At 45.8% G+C, this 26136-nt stretch overlaps 1 protein-coding gene across 2 annotated transcripts in view; it reads left to right on the plus strand.

Moving 5' to 3' along the window:
• Nucleotides 1-26136, plus strand: part of LOC8027932 (F-actin-monooxygenase MICAL3) — a 104503-nt gene that overhangs the window by 18396 nt on the left and 59971 nt on the right. Inside the window, exons 7-15 of one of the 2 annotated variants that reach the window (XM_042293178.1) lie at nucleotides 926-1045; nucleotides 2711-2968; nucleotides 10442-10546; nucleotides 12550-12784; nucleotides 13251-13447; nucleotides 15302-15446; nucleotides 19062-19171; nucleotides 20714-20830; nucleotides 23854-24156. In XM_042293178.1, coding sequence (XP_042149112.1) covers nucleotides 926-1045; nucleotides 2711-2968; nucleotides 10442-10546; nucleotides 12550-12784; nucleotides 13251-13447; nucleotides 15302-15446; nucleotides 19062-19171; nucleotides 20714-20830; nucleotides 23854-24156 — 1590 coding nt within the window. Of the gene's footprint in view, nucleotides 1-925; nucleotides 1046-2710; nucleotides 2969-10441; nucleotides 10547-12549; nucleotides 12785-13250; nucleotides 13448-15301; nucleotides 15447-19061; nucleotides 19172-20713; nucleotides 20831-23853; nucleotides 24157-26136 lie in introns of those variants that run through there. The other variant, XM_042293177.1, reaches the window with a different exon arrangement.

Consider the following 26136-nt stretch of genomic DNA (forward strand, 5'->3'; position numbering starts at 1 on the left):
TCAAAGTCGCTAATGCCATACATATTAAGGTAGAAGGCCTGAAAATTAGTGTATTTGTTGCACCTGGTTAAAGTTTTAAATTTTTTATATATATATTTTTTTTAATTCATAAAGGACAAAATAATTGCATGCAGTTGACTTAAACTTTAGTCTGTTACATAAAACAGGAAACATTTTTGGCCTACCACTCTTTGCCTGCCTTCCACAGGACCGCAAAGGTGGCAACTAATGCAGTTCGCGGTGAGAGCAGGGCTGTCACACAATCTTGAAACATTTTTTTTCTCGTAGTGAAAACGCGTTTTCGAGAGAAAGAGTTCAGTCTCGTGCGATTTATTTGTGTGTACATCACATATGAAAAAACCAGAAAAAAATAAAAATGTTGAATGGACCTGCAGGTTCGATCTCTCGTGGAATCACCCAGGGGCTTCATTAATCTACTGCCCAAACGTCCCTTATGCAGCACGCATTGGCGGTCTTTTCATGTATCTGAGTAGCGTGACATCAAAGTGTCAAGTCATGTTGCGCGATGTCACGTCACGTTGCGCAGTGTCACGGGACACCGCGACACCATGTGAACTGACATGGCGTGACACCACAACTAGACTTTCTGGTGCCACGGAGTCTCGTCGTGACCTGACGAGGACCTGGTGTAACCTGACGAAGGTCACATATTCACGTGACCCAAAGTGGCATCAACCATGTTAGTCATAGTGGCATCCCAGTAAATTCAGCGGGATGTTAGCTCGCTAAATTTGGCAGACAACGGTATGGCGAGTGAACACAAGTTCCAACTTCGCTTTCATTAATATGCATTCTGCATTAAGGAAATAGAGTTGCAGAGACAAGCACACCTATGTTCAAGACCAGGGTTGCATGAAAGCTAGGAGTGATCGGTAGTGCAACGGTTGCTCTCTTTGTTGTGCAGGATATGAGAGAGAGCACAGGCATTGACCTGGAGAACATAGTGTACTACAAGGACGACACTCACTACTTTGTGATGACCGCCAAGAAGCAGAGTTTGCTGGACCGGGGAGTCATCATCGACGTGAGTGCACTCAATCTCTTCCTCTCGATAACGACACTGCTCGCACTGCAGGTGGCCAAGCGCAGATGTGGCTTTTTTCGTGGTAAGGTGGAACTTGTGACGCAAAGTATAGTGGCAGGAAGGCAAACTGAAAGGGAGTGCCAGACTAAAATATGCGCGGCACTTTCGAGAGATGGGCTTCGACAACCGGGTTGCGCTTGCTGCGGCTCCACCGTCGGTGCCATTGGAAAAAGACTCGATCTTTACTGGAGTGGCCTTCCTACAGGACCGTGGAAAGTTTGAGTCCAATGGTTATAAAGCAGACGTTTCTCAGTGCGATACAGGCATGTTAAAACGCAAGGTGCCGAGCTAAGGACTTTGATTGTTTCTTCTCAATGAAAGCGCCTTTCTTATTATACTGGTAAGGTATGTGGTCCGTTTCCTATTTTTACTTATGGTTTCAGTAATGGGTTTGACAACGATAGTTGTTGTGGGCATTGGGCTGTTCCCACTACTGGAAGTGACGTCAGTCATTGATGTTGTAGTTGGTGATGTAGGGCGTCCGTCGTCAATGTTGTCAAATCCTTGAAAAAGATTGCCCGCCGCCCACGGAAGTCAGACCTGAATCTGCTGCATGCAAAGCGTAACTCTGCCACAGAGTTCATAACTTGCGCTTTACTTGGCGATTTTGTAGTACCTGATGCCCATGGCACACACTCTCAAAAAAAAAAAAAAAAGATAGCCAATAACAAAATGCTATTCTTATACGAGTGAAATCAAAACTTTGTGACCTTCTGACAGGGCTATAGAGTGTCCTTTTTGGGAGGACCATAGAGTGATCTCTCAGCAGACAGCAGTGCAACCTTTTGTCAGGACTATACAACGACCTTTGGGTCAAACGATAGAGTGACTTTTGTTGCCTTTTCGTATAACTCTAGTGACTTTTGCGACCTTTGCGACCTTTTGTCAGGACTGTAGTGCAACCTTTTGACAAAACTATACTGTGACCTTTCGGCTGTCCGTAGCGCATACCTGCCAGCTCTTCTGAATCTTCCGGAAAATGTATGAATTGGGACTAATTTTACGATTTCACAAATCTTGCTTCAAATTTTGCAAAAATATGCTAAAAAGAGATTGCTGTTGGCGGTACCTTGCATTGACACAAGAGGGCGATAGGTACTGTCCGCGGCAGCTTCGTGGTTTCAACTACTCCTCTCCAATGGCCACGGATCCAAAACCAATCCAAGGCTCAAAGCCTTTGTTCGTGTGTTTGGCGGCGCACGTTGGCTCGGCGTGTTCAGCCGTGGCTCAGCCTCGCTGTTTCGCCCAGGTTTGTGGCGAGCAGTCCGGCCTCTGTTGCTTGTGTTTCTGAAAACTTTCTAAAGCAGGCGAAGTCGGCAACAGAAAAATTGCCGACAAAATAAAAACCATTATTGATCCTCAAAATTGCCTTCCTCTTACAACCCCCCCCCCTCCCCTCCCTCTGGAACCGCGGGAGTTATACGAATTTGAAGGTCCACAAGTTGGCAGGCGTAATAGAGGAATTTTTGTTGCCTTTAGGCAGGATCATAGGAGCCTCTATGACCTCTTAACAGAAGCTGTAAACAATGTTTGTGACCTTCTGGCGGGACTACCACATGACCTTTTGACAAGACTACATTGTGACCTTTTGTGGCGTTCGAGCAGGACTACAGCGACACCGCGAGCCTCCTCTCCCCGGAGAATGTGGACCGGGCCGCCCTGACAGAGTATGCCAGGGACGCTGCGGACTTTGCGACGGGCTACGCCTTGCCCAGCCTGGAGTTTGCCGTGAACCACTACGGGCAGGCGGATGTGGCCATGTTCGACTTCACATCCATGTATGCGGCAGACAACGCCTGTCGTCTGCTGGAACGGCGCGGGCACTGGCTGCTTCAGGGGCTTGTAGGAGACTGCCTACTAGAGGTGAGAGAGAATTTGTGACTTTTTTCTATTCAATTTATCTTGCAAATAGGTGTGCAGAACGGGGAACGTTTAGTGACCACAAAAAATTTGTGATATCTGACTTTTTTTTAGGGGTGAAGCTCCTTAGGGTCTAGCCTTGTCCGGCGTCCGTGCTCACATCGATTGCCATCCCAGCTGTCTTCTTTAAAAATGTTTGCGTAGTCAACAGGATTCGAACCTGTGCGGGGAGACCCCATTGGATTTCTAGTCCATCGCCTTAACCACTCGGCCACGACTGCGGGACGAGTAGGGGGCTCTGAGATGTGGTAATAACTCAAGAGCTGGGGATGTCATGGATGAAACGTTGCATGTAGCCGCTCTACATCTATACAGGAGAGGGCGCTGCGGTCAAATGCTCAAATGCATATATAACCACGTTCCACACCACACATTCTTCTCTGACATGGATGAAAACGAGCGAAAAGCTCGGCACGGCTGCGGCTCAGCGTCTATGCACCACCAGAGCTTCGCCCCAATCAACATCATTCACCGCGTGGAGATGCGGTCATTTTTTTGTTTCCTTTGCTTGTCTAAAAGTAAATAATTAATTTGTTGTATACATGGAGGTCGAAAGTTTTGGGAGGCGACATGATACCATTATGGGTGAAGCCGGGGGAGACTTCCGGTTTGGAGGGACACGCCCCCAACGACGACCAAAACCACAAGACACTGTATGGGTATTTACACGGGGGAGAAATCCCTCCCTTTGCTCCTCGGGATGCTCATCACGTGGTAGCAATGTGATGCTTTTGTGCGGAGCCACGCTGACGTAGGCATACCAGGGCGATGGGGGAGCTTTTCCTCGGGCTGCACAAACGCTCCCGCCTTGGCTGGGATCCATTTACAATTGGTGGTATTTTGTTTGCGTGTCTGGCAACTTTACAGAGTTTGCTCAGCGAGATGCCGGCGGTGGCATCGGGATTGCCTAACTTGTTGTTAGGGGTGCGTGAATACTCGAATATACAAATTCAAATCGAATAGAAAGTCCCCGAATAATTCGATTCGTGAATCGAATTCCTAGTATTCGGTAACTCTAATATTCTATATATTCGGCCAGAGACGCGCGTTCGGCACGGAGTGGACAAAAGATTTGTTTTTAGAGCGCAGCTCTTAGGCGCCCGTTTCCGGCTTGAGCGGCGTCGCCATCGGCGTAACTGCGCGGTGCATTATGGGTAAATTTCCCCGCTAAATCTAGCGGAAAAATTTCTCCGCGGGGCCACGTGACCCCCCCCCCCCTCCCCCAAAACACGTGACCCTCAGTACCCTTCCCTCCTCCTCCTCAAGAGCTGCGCTCTAATTCGGCGTTACAGAGAGTTGTAAACGGCTGTCATTTTTTTCTCCCGATGTTAGCGCCGTGATGTTCGACAGACCATGCAAGAAACACCTGTTGGTCCTACCACTCCACAAAAATCTAATGCTCAGGCTAGAAAAAAGAAAAGTAACTATCGCCACAAACTTTATAGCACGCAGATTTACTCATGAGCGTGAAGCAATTTAACCTTGAATCACAACCGAAACATTCCGTTTGCGCCGCTTCGAGAGAGGCATTGTTGGGAGGCCGGAATTCCGCATCATGACTAATTCATTTCATGTGTAAAGCCCCTCGTTTCAAATTGAAGCACCGATGTAAAACACTTGCCACACTCACAGAAATCGGGGACTGCAAGATCACGAAAAGAAAACCACGTTAGCTGCGCCGATGAAACCGGCCGAATTGTCGTCGTTCTTTCAGAACCGCTAGCCGCAAATTCTGATTCAGAACAAAACGGAACGGAAAAATAGTGTGCTTAGATTTGAGAGGGTTTCCAACCGTTCGATAGCCGCGTTTGAATTACGAACTGCGAGTTGGTGACAAAAAGACGAAAGCGCCGATCAGGCAGGCGTCGTCGCTCTCTCGTTTGCTCGCCTTGTTTTCACGCAACTACACAACACACATGCGCACTTATGAGTTGACCAATCTACGCAGGAGCCGTCAGGGAGCCGTCTTCGTTGTTTCAGTTTTGCTTGCTCCCTCTTTTATATCTAGGCTCTCTGAAACAGGATAGATGGACGGAGGAATGGACGCATAGCGGCAATTATGACGGTAACTTGCGCCACCTAGCCACATGTTTTTTTTTTCTTACTTCAAATTATATTGTTTGAGCCTGTTTACTCAGATTTAACAGCTATTTGTTTATTTATATAAAATAAAATCCCGGGTGCGTTTTTTTTCCCTTAAAATTGAGACCAAATATCGCAATATTATATATATATAAAAAATATATAAATATAAAAAAAAGGACATGCCGCGGTGTTTTAGGTTGTGCTTTTAACAAAAAAGAAGGCATGCATGGTCGTAATTTTGGGTTTTTGTGATGCTTAGGGTAGATCGATTATGTTTGTGCCATAAAATTGTATCTTTAGTGCCCAACGTTCATCAGCAACTGCTTTTTTTTTCACACCACAACTTTACATTTGAGCTTTTGTTCTGTACGAGACGCATATTTTGCACCAGGCGCATACTCTGCACATATAATCATCTCATTTACAGCACACTTTGAAAAATTCCTACAAAGAAAATCACTATTCAATGTTCGATTCAATATTCATTTTTTTTTTCTTAATTCGATTTGGTATTCGATTCGATAACTACTATTCGGTATTCGCACACCCCCACTTGTTGTGGCTTGCACTGTTAGGCACGTTGTCCGAGGCACCCGAAGTAGTCTTCGATATTCATCAATGCCATCCTCAAGCTGCTCCTCATACAACTGGTTTTTGATTTTCCATCCTTTGTGTTGCATCCACCCATTCAAGAAACATCTTTCTCTTAGCAAGAAGCAGTTCGTCGTCTTCTGCATCTGACAGCGCTGCTGCCATAGTCTCGTATTACCGTTTCATGTACGCCTCCATTTTTCTACTCTCATCGGTGCACAATGAGCCCTGTTGTCGAGAGTGTGACTGCTGAAAGCGTTGGATAACACTGACATCCCTCTCAGCTCCCTGCTGTTCGTGTGAATGCTTGAGTCAGGGAGGGAGCCCCGCTGGTTCCACCGATCACTGACGTCTTGCATATCCCTTTTTGAAAAGTATTCCTCCTGTGAATACCCTTTATTAGACAAAAAGGAGAGCTGACTTGGCGGCAACAGTTTCTTTAGTCACCCTTGGGGGCGTTTCCACCAACTGCGACCGCTACTTCCGGCTTCACTCCGGATTTGCTCGCTTGGCTGGCTTGAGCTGGTATGTCGTCTCCTCTTCTTCCTACCTTCATGGTTGTATGGATGTCCAGGCAGCAGAAAGTCTGTCGGACCAGAAATTTCTCGGCCGGTAGAAAGGTTTGAGAATCTCTACCTTGTAGAACATGTTACTGTTTTTAGTCACTTTTCAGCTGTCACTTGGGCTCTTCTAAGGACTGGCTCACGTACTGGCGACTCCTAACGATCGAGTGCCTTAAAACCTCTCTGAATCTTTTACGACGAGAGAATACACTGGTGCCACCTGTCGGGTGGCCGTGGAACCTTTAGCATTTTCGTATATTTCCTACTTTTTTCGCATAATATTCTTTCTTGGTTCGAAAAACTTTTCATGGGGTTATAAATGACCATTTCTGACAGATCGTACACACATTTGACGTTGCAAATGCCGCAGAACTTTTGCTCTAGCGAAATGCAGTTCCAGAGTCGCCTCATAGATGGCGCCAGCATCTCGTCGTAAAAGATCGCAAGAACTCGGTCGTAACCAAATATAAGTGTGTGAACGGTCCTTAAAAAAGGACACTGACACCCCCCAAAAATTTATTTTTATTTTTTGCCAGGCGACTTAACATGGTGTCAGGAGACTGCACGGTCAATATTTTGCTACAGGGTCACATATATTTTTAACAAAGCCATAAAACGCAACTGCTCGAAACCAAAACCGGAACACAAGCACGGAGGAGTAATGGTGCGACATGTCGACTAGAAAGGATGGAGAAATATAGAGGAGGAGAGAGTTGCCGGAATTCACAAAACGACTCCTGACTGCTTTTTTTTTTTAACTTTAATTTTTTTTGGTTCTGCAAAGCAGACGAAAGTTTTAACATTGTAACTGTCAGGCACACGAGGGGGAGCTCCTCAATCGCAATAATGCCTGTCAGGCACACGAGGGGGAGCTCCTCAATCGCAATAATGCAGCCAGTCGACTGTAGATCGAAAAGTTTGCTGCCGATTCCCCGGTGCAAAGGCACTCCCCAGGCTCGGAAGTTGGGCAGCACCACGAATAGGCCACATTTGCACCTATACTCGTTTTCACCTGAAGAAAAAGGAAGTTTTGCGCATTGTTCGTATGCCGCACAAAGTAGTTCTTACAGTAGATGGTTGTCGGAGGAGAAAGTGATGCCTTTTTTGCATTTGAAACATGTATGTCTTGATAAGATAACATATGTCTAATCTAAAATATACCTACATGTGTCTTAATTTTCTATAAAAAGGGGAAATTAGTAATGCTCCGTGAGGAGCCGGACTTCGTTTACTATGGTTCTTGAGGTGAAAACGGATATAGTAATGAAATTGTACACATGCATATTCAGCACCAGGTACGCACTTCGTGCTTGACATTTAAACGTGTTTCAACCTCTCACCAATTTGTGTTTGTAAGACGAGCTATGTCTTCAGCCAGGTTAAGGGATGACTCGGCAACGTCTTTGTGCGAATCAGCTTGGTGGTCGGGCGTGTCATACTAAATAAATCCTAACAGTAAACAATTTCTCTTTTGAAGCTAGGCAGATTCTCCAGTACCGCGAACGACAGTTCTGTAGTGCAGGTCCTACGCCCGTTGTCTGCCGCCATCGCTTAGTCCGCTTCATCCAACGATCCAGCATGTGACTCCCGCGATACAGCGCCATGTTGAGAATTACACAGTGCATGTGCTTCCGATACTCTAACTTATTTACAGCTTCTTAAAAATTAAAAAAAAGTGGGTTCCATATTTTTTTCTATTTTTAATCTTGAGTGTGTGCCGTCGGGGATTCACGACTTTGATTATATTTGATGGTTGTTTTTGAACGGCACATGACCATGAAGAAGAGAGGGAGTGTGACTAAAACTGGCCATTTCTCGATTGGTGGTTTTCGGGTGGAAAAAAAAAGAACTTTGAGCCGCAAATGGTGTTCTGGCTAGCTGGGTTCTCATATGTCATGTACAAATAAAAACCTTGGCGAGCATAAATACCCTGTCAGTGTGCCTTTAACGGGCCACTGAAAAGAAAAAAATGTTTTATAGCAACGCTGTTATGTGCTAGGATCTGGGAAAAAATGCTTCCGCAGATGTTGACAGAAAACTCCCCATTAGTCATGGCAAGTATGAATAAATAAGAATAAAAAAGGGGGCAACCAGCGTGAGTCAGCCTTCCCTGGCATTATTCGATAGTGAGGTCCTGATCCCTTGTTATCATCTCTAGGCACCGTCCTCGAGGTCATCCTAGAAGTCGTCCTTGAGGTAGTCTGAGAGGTTGTTTTAGGCGTCGCCCTCGAGGTAATCCTAGAAGTAGTCCTTGAGGTTGTTTGAGAGGTCGTCCTCTAGGCGGCGTCCTCAAGGTTGTCCTAGAAGTCGTCCTTGAGGTCGTCTGAGAGGTTGTTCTAGGCGTCGTTCTCGAGGTCATCCTACAAGTCGTCCTTGAGGTTGTCCGAGAGGTTGTTCTCTAGGCGGCGTTTTCGAGGTCGTCCTAGAAGTCGTCCTTGAGGTCGTCTGAGAGGTCGTTCTAGGCGCCATCCTCGAGGTCATCCTAGAAGTCGTCCTTGAGGTTGTCCGAGGTCGTCCTCTAGGCAGCGTCCTCGAGGTTGTCCTAGAAGTCGTCCTTGAGGTCGTTTTAGGCGTCGTCCTCGAGGTCCTCCTAGAAGTCGTCCTTGAGGTTGTCCGAGAGGTCGTCCTCTAGGCGGTGTCCTCGAGGTCGTCCTAGAAGTCGTCCTTGAGTTCATCTGAGGGGTCGTTCTAGGCGTCGTCCTCGAGGTCATCCTAGAGGTTGTATTGGAGGTCGTCTTAGAAGTCGTCCTTGAGGTCATCTTAGACGTCGTCCTCTAGGCCTCGTCCTAGACGTAAAGATAACAGCTTCACTGGTCCTCCATCTTCCAGTGAAATGGAAGGGCTCTACAATTTTTTTTAAACAATCTACTATCGTATTTACTCAAATCTAATGCACACCTTTTTTTCGGGGAAATAGGTTCAAAAATCGCATGCGCGCTAGAATCGAGTGCAACCCAAAACTGCGCTACCGTATTGCCCTCGACATTTCAAAATGGCCGCTTAATTACGCGCTGAGAAGCTGAGAGGCTTAGAGAGTAGCCAGCTCGTGTGTTTCTTGCGTTCGTATCAGCGTGGAAGTTCCCACTGCAAAGACACGCCGTGTTCACCATGATGCTGGATTCAAAAGAAAAGTGATATTGTGCGCAGAGGGTGATGGAAATCGGGCCGCATCACGTGCGATGGGCGAAAGATGCGTTGCGCACGATCCCGTCTGCCATGGTTATCAAGGCCTTCAAGGAGTGCGGAATTTCTAACGCTATGGATGGCACTAAAGATGAAATGCTTTCGGTCGCTGACAGTGGTAAGGAGTCGTCCGACAACGATGACGAGTGATGCATACCGTGGGGTGGTATGCATCACTCGTCAGCGACAGTCCGATGCAGCGCCCCACGGGCACTGCATCGGACCGTCATCGTGATGACGACCTTGCCAGCGAGAGACAGTGCCGTTCATTTCATCGCAAGATTGAAGCATTTGGAATAAAACTTTTTTGTTCCAAGTGAGAAAAAGTTTCATTTCTGTATCCAACCTACAAAATTTGGTGTGCGTAACAATCGAGGTCATCGCGTTTTTTTTTTTTTTTTCGACCTCGAAAAATGGGTGCACGTTACAATCGAGGGCGCATTAGTATTGAGTAAATACGATAATTGGGACATGCATGTAAAAAAATATATTTTACACACAAAAAAAAATTTTTTTAGAGCAATATTGATGCGCAAGATTTATTTTAAATACTGTTTGTCAAGCTCATGACGTCACAGAATGGTCTTACTCTTTTCACCTAAACGAGATAGTCATACACTCTCTCCACCTTAGCGAGATGGCCAAGCCGATCCACCTCTCCTCCACGCGCCACGAAATGCCGAAAGAGAAAACAAGTGTATAGGAGGTGACTAGCTACTAAATTGCATCTCGCAACGTCAATATTGATCTAAATTTTTTTTTTTTTTTTCGCATAACATTAATTTTTTTTGCACGCCTGTCCCAACTAAACTGCTTAAAGAAATATTTTTTTCTTCTTTTCAGTGGCCTTTTTAAGGCCACTGAAAAGAAGAAAATTGTTTATGAACAATGCATCTTTACATTGTTCATAAACAATGCAAGGATGGTTTCGGCAATGTATTTCCCCAATCCCGGTGACTGTGACGTGACTTGTCTGCCCTCACTTGACGTGCAGCCCTTCTGGCCCACCGGATCCGGCTGTGCTCGGGGCTTTCTGAGTTCCCTGGATGCGGCCTGGATGATGCGTTCCTGGGCCATGAACAAGGACTCCCCGCTTCACGTGAGTGTCTTCGGAGTACTGCTGCGGTGTTTGCCTCTGCCAAACTACCGTATTTTCGCGATTCTAAGCACCCCCCCACTTTCAAACATAAACACCTGAAAAAAAAGTTTGCATGCGAATGTAAGCACCCCCCTCCCAACAAGAAATTTGAGATTGGTGACGCCGGTATCGCCGAGCGCCAGAGTCGCGAACGGCCGCTGGCGCTTGGTTTCAGCGTCAATTAATAGGTGGCAGCACGTATTGCCATTTTCCACTTTCGCATCTGTTGCAGGTTGCGAAAAAAGGAGTGTTGCCGTACCCTCTATCGAAAATGATTTTTTTTTTTGGTCTCCTTGCGCTTGTTGCAGTCGGTTGTTTAGTCTGTTAAGCCTATTCGTCCGCGTTGGCCTTGCAATCGTATTCCGTTCACTGTATGCACATGGTTTGTGGAAGTCGTCCGTCATGATAGCAAAGAGTACTTCATACACGATGAAGTTCAAGAGAACGGTTATTTCTTACGCGGAAGACAATGGAAATCACGGTGCTGCTGAACAGTTCGGAGTGCGGCGTTCCATGCAAGCCGAGGCTGGGTGGAGCGGATGATGAAGAGGAACGGTTTCTCTTTGAGACGCCGCACCACTATCTGCCAGAAGCTACCGGTCGACTTTGAGGACAAGCTTGTCAGCTTTCTAACGTTATGTGATGAAGCTGCATCGCGAATCTTGCTCCGGACTCGGGCAGATCGGCAACGCCGATGAGACCCCTGTGTACATCGACATGCCAAGGACGTGCACCACGAACGAAGTGGGCGCCCGAGAAGTAAAAGTGTGTACGACTGGCTATGAGAAACAAAGGGTGACCGTAATGCTGTGCATCACAGCCGATGGTCGGAAACTTGCGCCTTACATCATCCTTAAAAGACTAGTCGCGAAAGCGACTAGTCGTCCGTGGTGCAAACTGATGGCAAGCGGGCTGCTCTCCAGTCTTTATTTAATTCCTTTAGAACATTTATTCTTTCATTTTGATTATAATAAATTCATATTTCTTGTGCAAATTTCGTATTTTCGAGGCATGTTCCGAATCTAAGCAACCCCCCCCCCCCCTCTTCGAACATTGCGGGTGTGAAAAAAAGGAGTTGCTTAGAATTGAGTGAATAGGGTACCTTGTGTCGAACGTGAGAAAATATTTGGTGGGCATTCTTTAGGGTGTCTTAGGCAGACCCTCCACCATAAAACGAATTGGAAGAATTGGTGTTTGCTCATAGAAGGTTCAAACTTTCAACGAATTTGCACCGAGCAGGTAAGTCTTACAGTGTGAAATTTCAAGGTGAAGTCCTCTTTCTGTAAAAGAATGACAGCAAAAAATTTGTCAAAGTCAAGGTTGGGCGCATCCGCAGACGACCGAGTTAGTGACGCCGTTTCGTGGATGGAAGTGCTGTGCCAAATTGCGCCAGGAACGTAAGTTCACTACATCTTGCGCCAAAATGCCATTTGTGCAGAAAATTGCACCACACCTGGGCCAAGGTAAGCTCGAACAAACCAAAAAATAAATATATTTTGTTATTTGTCAAGTTTAATATTTGTACAAGCGGAAAGAAAGAAAACTGGTAAAAACAAGCATATCGCAACGTCTTCACTCACCATATAGTTTGTTTCATCTTAGGTCAGAGCACAGTCGAAGACTCCAACATATGCAACCATGCACACACATACTAAAATCGCGAGTCATGGGGCATCCACTGCGTTTCATTGATTTAGCCGATGAAAGCTAGAACACGAATGATGACTACTGGCATCCGCAGATGTTAGTTTTCAGAAAACTTTTCTTGCAACAAGTCCTATTTGAAGATCTAAGTTTTGTTTTTATAAAATGGCGTAATATATTTGTGTTTTGCATGCATGCTTTCTTTTATATGCCGTGTATGAATGCTTATGTGCACTATGTTTCATTGTCCCGTACCCGTCTGGGTCTTGAGTGCACTTACAGTATAAATAAATAAATAGACAAACCTCTCCTGCACGCAGGTTCTAGCGGAGCGGGAGTCCATCTACCGGCTGCTGGCGCAGACGACACCCGAGAACCTGACCAAGGACCTGGGGGAGTACAGCCTGAACCCGAGCTCGCGCTACCCAAACCTGAACCTGCAGGCGGTGCTGCCCTCCCAGGTGCGCTCCCTGTGCCGCACCGACACGGAGATCTGCTTGCCTCCGCCGGGGCCACGCCCCCTCACCGACATGCAGAAGAAGAGGAGGCGGAGAGGTGAGGAATGACCTTGAATGACCTTCAACGAGCTGGACTGGGGTCGGCAGCCCTGGCACTGGCATGGGCGTTTACAGTTTCGGTGCACCATCGCATGCTAGAGAATCACTTGCCACAACATGCCGAACATTAGTTGTTTAGTTTGTATCGGACAACCTGGAATTTCCTTGAACGATCTGATATAGGTTAATGCTGAACCCTTTGGAGTGAATATGCTGCGCTTGTGTTTGTCTGTGTGTCTCGTTTTCTCCTGTCTTGTGCGCTGTAACTTCAAAATGAATCGCCAACTCGCCCTAGCTTTCGTATTGCAAACAACTGGTGATTTTTGATATGTATGCAGCTCAACTGCCGCTGTTCTGAAGCCACGCACAAAGAGAATTCCTTTTTAGAGATTGTAACGTGCCCCAGGTGAATCTTACATCTCTCGCTGAGCCATTGCGATGCACTTTCTTTTGCTTCTGGGCAGAGTCTATCATCCACCCGGACGCTTTGTTGTCCTGGTGTCAGCGGCAGGTGGCGCTGTACAGTCGAATCAAGATAGAGAACATGACTACCTCCTGGAAGGACGGCCTTGCATTGTGCGCCATCTTGCACCGGTATCGTCCCGACCTCATCGACCTCGACGAGCTTTCGGCCGACAACATCGCTGCAAACAACCAACGGGTAAAGTCCACCGCCCTCCGTACACATCCGATTGTGGCGTCCCTTTCAAATTGTGCAGTGTTTCTGCACGAGCTGCACAGCTAACCGTACAACTCGTGACATCAGAGCTCATCGGTAAGCGAGACCTTGGTGGGTTTTAAGCAAACACACAGGATGCAAATACCTTTAAAGTAAATTATAACTTTAATGAGTCATGGAGCCGGTTGGCCGGTTTATCGGTAATTGAGCGGTCTAAGCAAAAGTGAATTGCGAAATGAATGAAAATTTATATTGCTCTTGGGGATCAAAGATCTTTGCCTTCTTGGTTCATCAATGTCAGTTGTTTTTTTTTGTTTTGTTTTTTCACTCTGGTGGACCTTGGTAGTCATCTCCCGTCCATTCAATGTGCAGTTGTCGGACATTATCGATACGATGTGTTAAAACAGTTTATGAGAAATGCTGCTGTCCTCTGGCAAAAATGTGTCCGCAAGCTTAGAGGAATGGTGAACCGAAATTTGGATTTAAAAAAAACAAACATTGCAGGAGATTTAGGCGGGACGCCTACAATCCCTACAACACTACTCATAAAGCGATATCTCGAATGGACGGCCATATTTCTGGAAAAAGTGGTCGAGATTGAACCAGGCCGACGAGGTGCGTAACGTCAAAGTATCTTGTTTCCTCCTCTCTTCGCTTCGCTCCCTTAAGGCAGCGAGGCGGAGAAGACGCAAGGCCGTTCCCTCTCCTTCTCGGAGAAACAAAACGTATACATATCTGTCAAATGCGCTTTCTTTTTTTGAAAAATATGGTCGTCCGTTCGAGATATCGCTGTACGAGTGATGTTTTGGTGTTTGTAGCATCCCATTGTATGCTTTTGCCGCATGTTTCGTGCAATCCAGATTTCAATTCAGCATCCCTTTAAGAACCCAGCGCTGACCTGCAAATGTCTGTGATGGGAGGACACATTGGAAAAGCTCGCTTTTAATGGCACGGACGGAAGAACTGTCCACGCCCGTCGGGCCAGCAAGTTTTAGAGCGCAACTCTTAGGGGCCCGTTTCCGGCCTGAGCGGCGTTGCCGTCGGCGTAACCGCAAGGTCACGTGACAACCCCGAGGTCACGTGACCTCCCTGACGTCACACGACCCCCGAGGTCACGTGACCCCACCCTGAGGTCACGTGACCCACCCCTGAGTTCACGTGACCCACCCCTGAGTTCACGTGACCCCACCCCAAGGTCACGTGACCCCCCTCAGGTGACGTGATTCCCCCTGACGTCAGACGACCCCCCCCTGAGGTCACGTGACCTCAAGGAGTCACCTATCCCTCAGTACCCTTCCATCCGCCTCCTCAAGAGCTGTGTTCTAATCCGGCGTTACAGGAAATGGTAAACGTCTTTTTTTTTTCTGAATTAACCGATCAGACTGGTTTTAACGAGTTTGCACTCTATGTTCTTAAACATGCAGAAATTCCGAAACGTGCACAACATCTCCAACTGGTGCGTCTACCACGTCCCAAAAGTGGTCCCTTCATATCCCCCCCGACGTCGTCGTAGAAATGTTGTGTTGTCGCCTGTCGCTATCCTGGCCGTCCAGCTTGACAGTTTACGGAAGCTTCGGCGGCCGGGAGTCAAACACCGCAACGACGGCAACACTCGCATTTTCTCGTTTTCTTTGCCGGAACTTCTGCGACCAGGTGCCGGGGTTGCGACACCCCGCGGCGTAACATGCCGGCTCCAGTGACCTAATTAATTGCTGCGTCGGGACCTCTTTTGATGCGTACCTGCTAAGGACGTTGGACGCACCGGTCAGAAACACGATCCGAGCGTCGTGCTTGCGCCGCCAGCTTACGAGGCTTGTCGTTTGCATGGGTGGCCAGGCGTTCGACATCCTGGAGCGGGAGTATGGCATCCCGCCCGTGATGACCGGTCAAGAGATGGTGGACTGCGCGGTTCCGGACAAGCTGACCATGGTCTCGTACGTCTCCCAAATCTACGAGACCTTCCGGAGGGAGATTCCCCAGGGTGAGCTGCAAGTTGCGAGATGATTCATCCGGAGCCGTCCAGGAGACGTACAACTCCCAAAAAACGTTTACTTTTATGTGTCCGGACAGGACACATATGACGCATAATGAACACCTCCTGCCCCCTTCTTTTAAGGAGCTTTCTTGGTGCAATATATTTACATTACGAGACACATTTTGAGTGGAGCGATCCGTAAATGTGTCTCTATTTCGAGGCATTGATCTCGAAATAGAAGCATATTTTGAAAAAATCGCTAAAACTAGTCCTAAAACAAAATATTCTGTTGATTTTTTTGTGGAAAGTTCAGCTTGTAATGTGCATCCCCTACCTATGCTATCCAGACTTCTAAAAAAGTTCTGAATGAGAAATGGTAATCCTTTTAAAAAAAACATGCTAAAAAATGTTTTTTTTAAGCTGTTTGTTTTGTATGTTAAAAAATCTGCTTTCGCCCTTTTCCCTCACCCCCCCCCCCCCCCCTTCAAATAAAAAAATCTAATGCGATAGTTACATTGCGAGAAATATTTCGAGTATAAAACCAAGTTTTTATGTGAGAAATTTCTAATTACCTTAGCGATAAGGCTGTAAACAATAGTGAACATACTAGATCTTTGGTTCATAGTTATGTATGAGCGAGTGGCTCAGATCTGCTAAGATAGTGCTTAAACTGGAAAGACATTTAGTGGCAGGAACGGTTGAGAAAATTTGTGAGGGTTCCCCAGAGTATCTGGAGGTTCTCTATGGAATTCGTAGCAATACCTTAGAGCCCTGTTTCAGAACTTGGTTTTCAAACCTAAACACCGGGTTCTCAAACTTAAAAACTGGGTTCTCATACCCAAAAACTTTGTTCTCAAATCTAAGAACTGGGTTCTTAGGAACCCAAAGGTTCTTAAGCTGACAACTTTCTTCAACTGCTCCTATCCAAAAATAATGTGTGTTATTGGTTTAAGTGCTTACTTTTTTGCAAATGTAAGGCAGTCATTAGTGCATAACTATATTTCAAGCCCTCCCTAGTATGTTCATTGTTGTTTATAAGGCCTGTAGGCTTCTGTACCGCTTTACTAAAATAATGCCTAGACCAGAGGGGGTTCCTTGACTGTCAATCAAGAGAGGTGGATTTCTTTTTTTTTTTTAGATTTAAAAGTTTAAGATTTTTTGCAGACTTAGAAGATCCTATCATATTGTTACTTTCGGTATTCCAATTCATTGACAAGCTTTACACCATTTAAATGTCCAGGAAGAATCTCTGCTCTCATTTCTGAGACCCTTACGCTGCAGATCAGGCTTTTCCTTAGCACTAGTTGTGTTTGATTTTTGGTTAATCCATTGTCAAAAATGTTAAACTAGTTGACTTTACCAGGAAATAACTTGGTAACTGGTCTGCAGCTATTTCACATTTAATTTTGCCTTTAGGTACCATCTATGTGTGCTAAAAAAACACTGAAAATAAAAGAATATTTGTAAAGGGGCACAGATTTTGCAAAAGACTTTTCAAAGGAAAAAAAAAAATCTCAATATTTACGACGTTATGCACAATTTAGGTTGAATGTATTGCCCGCTCTTGGCTCCGCCCATTGCTGCTGGATTGGTTTGGTTGTTCGGCTGAACACATTTGCAAGCCTAATGTCTCCCTGTCGCGATATCTGGTGCGATTAGTCTGCTGTCTGACACCCTGACGCCGTCTGCTAGTTGTGCGGGCAAACTCACGGCAGCATACGGCATCGTCTGCTATTAGAACACTCTTTACTACCACCTAGAATGCCTGTAAAGCACAACCATGAAAGTGATGCGTCCACTTCCACCATTGCTTGCGTTTATCTGCTATCCTGCCCCCGTCTAAAACTCCACAACGCTCGCAAGACGCGACCATGAGAGCGGAGCTCTAGCATTCTATCACGCACAAGCCATGGTCCAATACAAGCGTCTGTCAGTGTCTGTCGATGTGCGGTAAAATGCAACTAAAAGAACTAGAAAAGAATCAACAAAAAAAAATACTATGCAAAGCAAAGTGGGTGAGCTTCATGATGCACAATTAAAATGCAACCCAAAAATATTTGCTCTACCAAGCTCACAACAGCTGGTTCAATTCTCAAAGTAGCAGGGTCATTTTTACGAGAACCAGCACATTTATTCAACATCAAAATGCGCAAACAAATAGATCAAGCAAAATAGTTGATATGGGATGCTAGGCTTGGCCAGTCCTGCTATGAAATCAAGCACCCGTACTGCACTTTCGAAGGCGTGTAATTGCGTCAGTCATTTGCTGCGAACTTTGTCGGTTGAGGTCTTCTGAATATATTGGTGAATGCAAAACCACTTGCACTATAAAAAAAGACAAGCTCAACAAGTTACACGGTGTGAGAAACAGCTCGCCGCAGACGCCGGCAGCCATGTTTGTTATCGTTTCAAACCGAAGCGAAAGACGATGTCATGATACTTTTGAAAACAATAACGACTATCTATGTAGTTTGTTTCTCAAACATAAGTATATGTTGAATAAATGACTATTGCAGCACGAAAAAAAATTTTTTGACAAACATTTCACATGTCCATCATCTCTCCAACCGATGAGTGCCGAAAAAAAAGTGTAGCTAGCTAGCTATGCTTCTGATATGGGCGAGGCCTAGAGCAGGACTATTTCTACATAAATTGCATTTGGCAGCGTAGACATTCAAAAAACCTTTTTTTTTCCCTTGTAAATTTTTTTTTATTATCTGTCTCATGGGATTTTTTCGGAAAGGATATTATTTTTTCATTTCATTGTATCTTTAATTGTTTGTTACCTTTGAACCATTCTACCGGGATTTCCCTGAGATGACATTCTTTGTGTTTTTTTTTTTTGCGGCACATAAATGAATCGCACATAGCAAAATGCTGAAACTTCATTGGAAGGTAGGAGGGTAGCCATAGGGGCAAACGCAGGATGCAGAAAAGTGCAGGATGCAATACGTTACCTAAATTTAAAGTTAAAAGCAATCTTTCTGAAGATGCCGGGTCGCGGGTAAGCTGCTTCTGTGGGTAGCAAACGCAGCCTGGCTGTTTGACGCTTGCAGCTCTTGGATGGCACAAGTTTTCAGTTGCAGGTGCCGGCGTCTCTGTGGAAACTATTCTCGCCTCGTCATGCAGGCGAACGACAGTTATGGTTGCCGAGAGAATGAGAACGACGTGACGTGTTTTTCTAACGCCCGGCCTTTGGCACGCTCTTCATGCCTTCTGTCTTGCTTTGGCTGCACGGGCGCTCTCGATATGCACGAGACGTTAAAGCGTCGTCGAAGGTGGGGAGTTTGCACCAGAGGTGGGACGACCAAAGCCCTGCCATCCTCACCTTCTCAATGACCATAGCACGATCTAGGAATTGTTGCGTCGAGCAGCCGGCTTACGTCTGGTACCGATGGAGAATTGTGGTCTTTTTTCTAAATCTTTATGAAATCACTTCCAACTTTTGATTTGAGGAATGTATTCGCCTGGAAAGATCACCGCCGGGACCGCATTTCGGTGAGGTTCAGGTGTTCTGCAATGTGTGGACTCTTTGCTTGGACAGACCTGCTAGGTTAGCCTCTTTCTTTCGTAACACTCTGGCCTCAAACTCTTGGGGTAATTGTGAAGTGGCATTTTCAGGGCGCCCTGCGTACAAGGTGAGCAAGCTGATTGAGGAGAACCAGCTGCCCCCGACTGCTCCGCTGAACCTGCTCAGCAAGATCAGCCAGAAGATCCAGGGGAGGAAAAAGGCAAGTCCCCTTTGCAGCTTTTGTATTTTTGTTTGTTTTTCTTTTGCAAATCATTGTCTTTGAAAGTAACACTCACATACTACAATGCACCAGATAGGTGCTGAGTGTAAGGAGGGGTGGAAAGCGTTTTTACGTAAAGCGATAAATATTTTTCACTGATTATCGTGTCAAGTGAGGGGTTAAACATTTCTGCTGATAAGTAGTTTGTAAACTGGGGGGGTCCGCAGTTTTTCAGGCTTGTGAGTGGCAGACTGCTCACAGAGGAAGGTCATCCAAACACGAGTGAAACCTTTAATTTCACTGTTAACGGGGCACAAATTGTGGCTAAGACGACTAGACTTAACCAAAAGTATGGTCTTTACTTTAAAGAGCAACACTGCTTCTAGAGCTTTTTTTATATAACTTGCGATTCAATTCATATGAAATTTACATAGCTTATTTTCCATACCAACCTGACCACAAATATGCACTTGGTTTCGATGTAACCTAATTAGTTTTTTTAATGTTGAAAATTTCATTCGCAAAGATTATAAGAAGGATTAAAACAAAATGAAATGCTGAAAAAAAAAAAAACATATATCAGTGAACCAAAAGGTATGGGGAATCCAACAAGGCATAAATGAAAACTCTAGGAGGCTTTATAAACTTTTTAGGACATTTTCAAACTTTCCAGTTTCAAAATGATTAATTGCAGAATGCCTAAAACGCACTTAAAAAAAGCCTGATACCCTATTTAATATATTTGTACCCCTTATTGCACATGTCACACATACACCTACCAGAGAAAGAAAAAAAAATGAAGATTAGACATGTGCAAGTGGAGATATGGCTTCTATAAAATAGTAAATGATGTAAATAGTTAACTCAGAAATAATATAAAAAAACATCCAGAGACTCATTTTTCTTTGTTTCCAAGACAATATTTTAAGATGAGAGAGATTTATTTAAAGAAAATTCTTGAGGACAAGATGATAAGTGCCTGCCACTCTTGAAAAAACACAAATTCAAAAATGTGTTTTCTTAGCATACTTTTGCATCAAAGAGCTGTGCCTCCCCTTAAGCATTGTGTTCTTGAAACAAGCAAAACATTTAGAAAGCTGTGTGTGCATTGTAGGCTTCTGAACTGGCAAGCTTAACACTTTCTTTCTCGAGAAAACTAATGAAAGTAACTACTACACGTCTAAAGGGTGTCTTTTCTGAGAACCACTCCTGATCCCCCAGGTGTAGTGAGTTGGGTGAATACACGTCACAAGCCCGACGCCTGCTACACTTCGCCAATCCCCAGCGCAAACCTAAAAAAAGTTCAGTCGTAACGTCAAACACGCTATTAGTTTCAAGCTTGCTATGTTGCAGATTACTTCATTAAAAGTTTCAAATTGTGCCCAGTTGTAGACCAGTTCTACGACACCTTTGCATTTGTTCCAGTGGCCGCTGCACTTGCGTTTCAGCAGCTCTTAAAATCGTCCAAGCAAATGTTCATTCTGCGGCGGCACTTCTACATGCTCACATTCTCTGTGCATTCCTCATTCCAATCCTCTACAGTACTCGACAGAACAGGACACTTCGGCAAAGGACAAGAGTGAGAGCCAGAGCCAGAAGAGGGCGGCGAGGATATCCACCGCAAGGAGTCGCAGGACACGAGACAGGACAGCCCTCGTGGTGAGTTTCACTCGTCCTAGGAAAGAATAAATACAACAGTGCAGAAAGTGCATGGGGACAAGTGGAGAACACACATAAACAGAGTGCTGACTCTGCACTGTCGCTTTCTTTCATGAAAAAATTTCATGGACACTAAAGAAGGAGAAACGGAGAAAACAAAGCGGCATCCCTGCTGTTTTGTTTCAAAGAAATGTGCCGGACTAATTAGTCATTGAAAATTCACCATTGGAAAGAGTTACCGATTCAACACTGATAGAAACACCATAACCTGAGGTCGCATCTGCGAATCGTTTTTGATCCCTAATGAGAGCGAGAGCTTTCTAGGCTGCTGCCTGCCTATTAAGGGGGGACGCGGGCTTTGAAAACCGAAAAATTGCGAAAAAGTTGATTTTTAGAAAACCTTATTTTTCGGTTGTATATCTCATAAACTACCTTCTCTGTAATTATCAGCACCAAATACAATGGGGAAATATTTAAAAACAATTATTAGCATCCAAGTGACGGTCAAACGTCAAAATCAACCACAACTTTGCGCGCTCGCCATTTCCGACGCGTTCGGCCGATGGCCGCCATCTTAGACTTGTTTTGAACGTGAATTCTTTCTCTTTTTTTTACCAGTTCCCAAAATGGCGTCGTCCGCGTGGTTACGGCGTAGTCGCCGTTCTTCCATGTCGCAATCGCAAGAACGCGATTGGACAGAGCGCGCGCTCGAGGAGCGTGCGGGGGAGCGCGCGACTGCTATTGGCTGGGACACAATTTCTCCGCGCGCGGAGCGCTCTTCTCCTCCTCTGGTTCTCCTGCTGTTGCCGCTCGCGTCGTCTGCTCTTGGTAGTGGTCTGCTTGCACGCACTCTTACTTTGTCAGCTCCACTTGGTTTTTCGCCATCTTTACGATCGTTTTCCGAACTTTCTTTGAGTAGTTTCGTGTAGCGTGCCCGTCTGTTTCATGGTCGCACACGATGCGAGGTTTGAAGTACAAGACAATGCGCGCGTTTGGCGCGCGGAAGCGGTCCATGAAGTTTGTGCGGATGGCGAAGTTGGAAGTTTCTGCACGGCGTGCCGTCAATGATGATCGCGTCAACTCTTCCAGTGATGAATTTTCTGTGCCATCGGCTGTCGTCGAGGAAGAACGCATTGCCCCGCTCACGCCTGGAGTACCGAGCATGCCGACCGTTGTGTTTCCTCCCGAGATTGCGGGTCCTAGCGCCCGTCTTCCGCCTGCCGCGACAAGTGGGAGCGCGTCTTCCAGCACCCATCTGCGGACGCATTTCCTGACACGTGAGGAGATCGAAGCGCAAGCTAGACATCATGATACCGTTAAAGCCGAACTTGGAGCTATGCCAGCAAACTGCAGTGCATAAAGCAGTGTTGAGGTTCAATGCCGGCTGCTACAAGGCAACTGCAGAAATATCGGTTGCAGTGGGACTTCAGCTGGCCCGTCTAGCCCTCCAACGAGCTGCCGAGAAAGATGCCCTACGTCTGCACAAGGCTAGCAAACGACATCAAGAGAAGTTGGAAAGGCGGAACAAGAAGAAAGTGCGCAAGAACACTTCTGACTATTCTGCAGGGTCATCCTAAAGCTGAAAATCTGTGTGCAACTTTCAAGTGCTGTTTTCTCAGAATGGATTTTTTCACTGCCGTGGCTGCTCGTCCCAGCGATATCTCAGGGACTGATGAATGGATTTTTGTGCTGTCTGTTTTATTCTGTTCTCTAATAACTTTGTGAGGGCATAACAGAGCCCTTTTTTTAGAAAACTGTGCTAAAAATTTATAATAAAAAAATTCAATTTGATGAATGTGGGTTTCATTGACTACATAAAATTCAAAGTTGCGTTAAAATTTTTCAACAAAGAAATTTAAAAAAAGGGCTCCGTTATGCCCTGGGGAACCTATCCAGGGGTCAGCATAACAAATTTTACGCCGCTACTACCTTTTTCAAATTCTCCAGACCTGGGATAAGGAATGCATATGGACGATTTTGATAAATATTTATAACTTGAGAAATAATATGCACAGCTCCATGAAACTTTGCAGTTACTCTTATGTATGTGCTATAAACACACCCTGTAAATTTCGTTCAGATATCTCTAGAGATAAGAAAGTTCATATTTATTCCCCGCCTCCTCCCTTAAAGCACTCTGCTTAAAAAACAAAAGTCGTCCCTTTTCCATACTAGCGTGGCAACACAGAACAAGATAATGTGTTAGCGTGCAGAAACCGTGCACACATGTGGACACTGGATGGTGCGAATGGTAGCATGCGTAATATATTAGATTAGAATAAGGAGGCGATGGTAAAGTGGTGTGCACCACCCGAGTGCCGGCCACTTGTTTACCCGTGTTTTAGAGTGTTTGGATTGTCGACATCTCGTCGCATCACGAAAAATAGTTTGAAAATTATGATCATTATATCACTGTGGCTTTGTGTAGGAGAGTTTGTTAGGCTCACAATTGTCTCGACTACAAGCGTGTGCATGCTTTTGGAGGCGCCTTGCCACTAATGGTGGTCATTGCACTTGATGAGTAGCATCGCCGTACTTGTGGTATAGCGACTGTGTGCTGTCCCCTTGGTGTGCAGTGTGCTTTCTCTGGTCTTTCGCTCTTTCTTGCTCCCTTTCTCTGAGGAAGCCCGGAGCGTGCCCGTTTCACAAAGCAGAGTATGTCTGAATAGGTGATGTTTTCCCCTGCCAGGAGTAACACAGGTGAACTTGAGGAAGATGTTCGGCTGGCACTGGCGTCCAATTGGTGAGGCGATGAGCGCTGCACCAGCGTTCGGCTGGCAGTTGGCTCATCGACCCCCATCTCTGGTTGGGAAACAGAAATGGTTCGGTGCCAGCCATAGAACGCATCCCGTGTTGAGTGTGGTTTGAGCTTCCTTCTTCAGCTTGAAGTGTGTTTAACCTTAGTGTTTCACTGTCCCTGCATACTTAGAATTACTGTGATTCGACTGCATTTGAACGCAAGATTAATGGAAGGGGGGGGGTTAATAGACAGGAGGATGAGCTCTCGACCCCTCTCTTTGCAGGACGCTTTGGCCGGAGGAGAGCCGTCGGCGCTCAAGCAGTACGAGAAGATTCTGAGCACGCTGGACCGGGAGTCCTTCAGCCGACGCATGCAGGCCCTGCAGGAGCAGCTGGCCAAGGACGAGCGGTCCTCCTCGCGGGGAAGCCGGGGCCGCAGGAGCGGACATGCTTCCTCCGCCACCGAGGACGAGAGCACCTCGGTGCCAGGGGGGCGGTCCCGCGTGCCACGCTCCGCCGTGCAGCGCCTGCAGGAGCAGCTCAACTCGGGCTCCAGCAGTTCGACCGCCAAGCGGAAGGAAAACAAGGTACGGTCCACAAACTTGCCTGTTTGTTTTGAGGCAATAGTTTTATAGGAGAAGCGCCCCACAGACTTTGCTCATTCGTGTTGGTGTTGATGCACTGCGTGACATCACAATGACGTTCTGGTGTCACATAAGGTCACTGTGTCACATGGTGTCGCAGTGTTGTCTGATGATGTCAGATGTCGCATAGTGTCGTCTGACATCATGATGTCTTTGTGTCATGTGACATCCTGGTATCACATGAGGTCACTGTGTCATGTGATGCTAATGTCACAGGGTGTCAGCGTTACATAAAGTCTTGATTTTAGTGTCACAGGGTGTCAGCATTACATAAAGTCTTGATGTCAGTGTCACATGGTGTCACATAATGTCAGTGTCACCTGACATGGTGTCTCATGACATCAGGTGTCACATGAGGTCACTGTGTCATGTTAAGCCAGTGCCACGTGGTATCATTGTCGCATGAGGTCACATAATGTTACAGTGTCATCTGATATCATGGTATCATGTGATGCCTGGCATCTCGTGATGTCACTGTGCCCAGTGATGTGATTTCTGCGCCAATTGCGGCAAACTGTGCCAAGGGGCTAACCCTGCTACATCCTGCTACATTTTACCAAAATATGGGTATCTGCGCCAAGCCTGCACCATAAAGCCAATTTTGGTCGCCTTTCAAAGCCAAAACTAAACAGAGATTACCGTAATTGAGCATGCGTGTATTATTTGGCGCAAGCTGCCGCCCGACACAAATTACCCTGCATCAATTGTCCATCTGGTCTTGCGTTTCGCGCTCTCGCATCTCTTGGGTCTTGTCTCGCGTCTTTTCTTTTTATATTTTCAACGATGGACAGGGGTGTGTGCGGACGATCTGACTTAAGTGTTCGGACGTATAGCACGTGCTTTGCTGGCTTTCTGAAGCGACAAGCATGCACATGTTGGGCTGTGAAAATGCACGCTGGGCTGTGATTTTGTAAACAGTAAAAAGATCTCTAGCTGGATAGCTTGCCCTCTATATGTTTTTGTTTGTTTTGCTTTGCACACACGTGTTTTTTAGACATGCTACCTGTTTTCGGCGCCCAATAAGATGTCGCAACTATGCCCCAGAGTGGCTGAGAGGGGAACGAGAGGAAACAAATGTTCCGTAAAACACAGAAACAGGTACGTCGAGTGCGCAGTTGGGGTAGTTTATCAAATCCCGTTAAGCTGTGGTCGTGTATACATCGGCCAGACTGGCCGATGTGTCAATGACCGGGCACGTGAGCACGCATGTATAAGAAAATGTGACTACATCTTGACAGCGCTTCGGGTTCCGGCAGAAAAATGCTGTTCTAAAGATCTCGTGGCGATTCTTTGTCTTGTCACTTTGACATTTTACCGCAAACAACGCTCTATGCAAATGACCCGGTCTGAGGGACTCAGAACCAGTTACATAGCATGAATTGTTAACGTTTATTTAGTGATAATTTTTAACAGTACTCACATTTGAAACTCAGCCACCGAAAAAAGTTCTGGTAATGCCACCACTGTGAACGACGTTTCTCGAATGCTCAGTTGAATACGATGAAAGAGGACTCCAAACAAAAATGAGAAAATGGTTGCACAGGCAACATGCTGGCCTTGCTAGTAGTGGTGAAAAACTATCGATAGTACTATCGATAGTATCGATATTCGCCAGAAATCTGATTGTCGATACTAAAAAAAACTCTATGTACTATCGATAGTTGACTATCGAAAAACTATCGATAGGACTATCGATAGTCGACTATCGAAAAAATTTTGATAGTACTATCGAAAGTCGACTATCAAAAAACTATTGATAGGACTATCAATAGTTGACTATCAGAAAACTATCTTTAGGACTATCAATAGTCGACTATTGAAAAACTTTCGATAGTACTATTGAAAGTTGACTATCGAAAAACCATCGATAGTACTATCGATAGTCGACTATTAAAAAAACTTTTGATTGTACTATCGAAAGCA

This window comes from Ixodes scapularis, unplaced genomic scaffold (assembly GCF_016920785.2).
Source record: "Ixodes scapularis isolate PalLabHiFi unplaced genomic scaffold, ASM1692078v2 PGA_scaffold4__175_contigs__length_147842914, whole genome shotgun sequence".
Lineage (NCBI taxonomy): Eukaryota > Metazoa > Arthropoda > Arachnida > Ixodida > Ixodidae > Ixodes > Ixodes scapularis.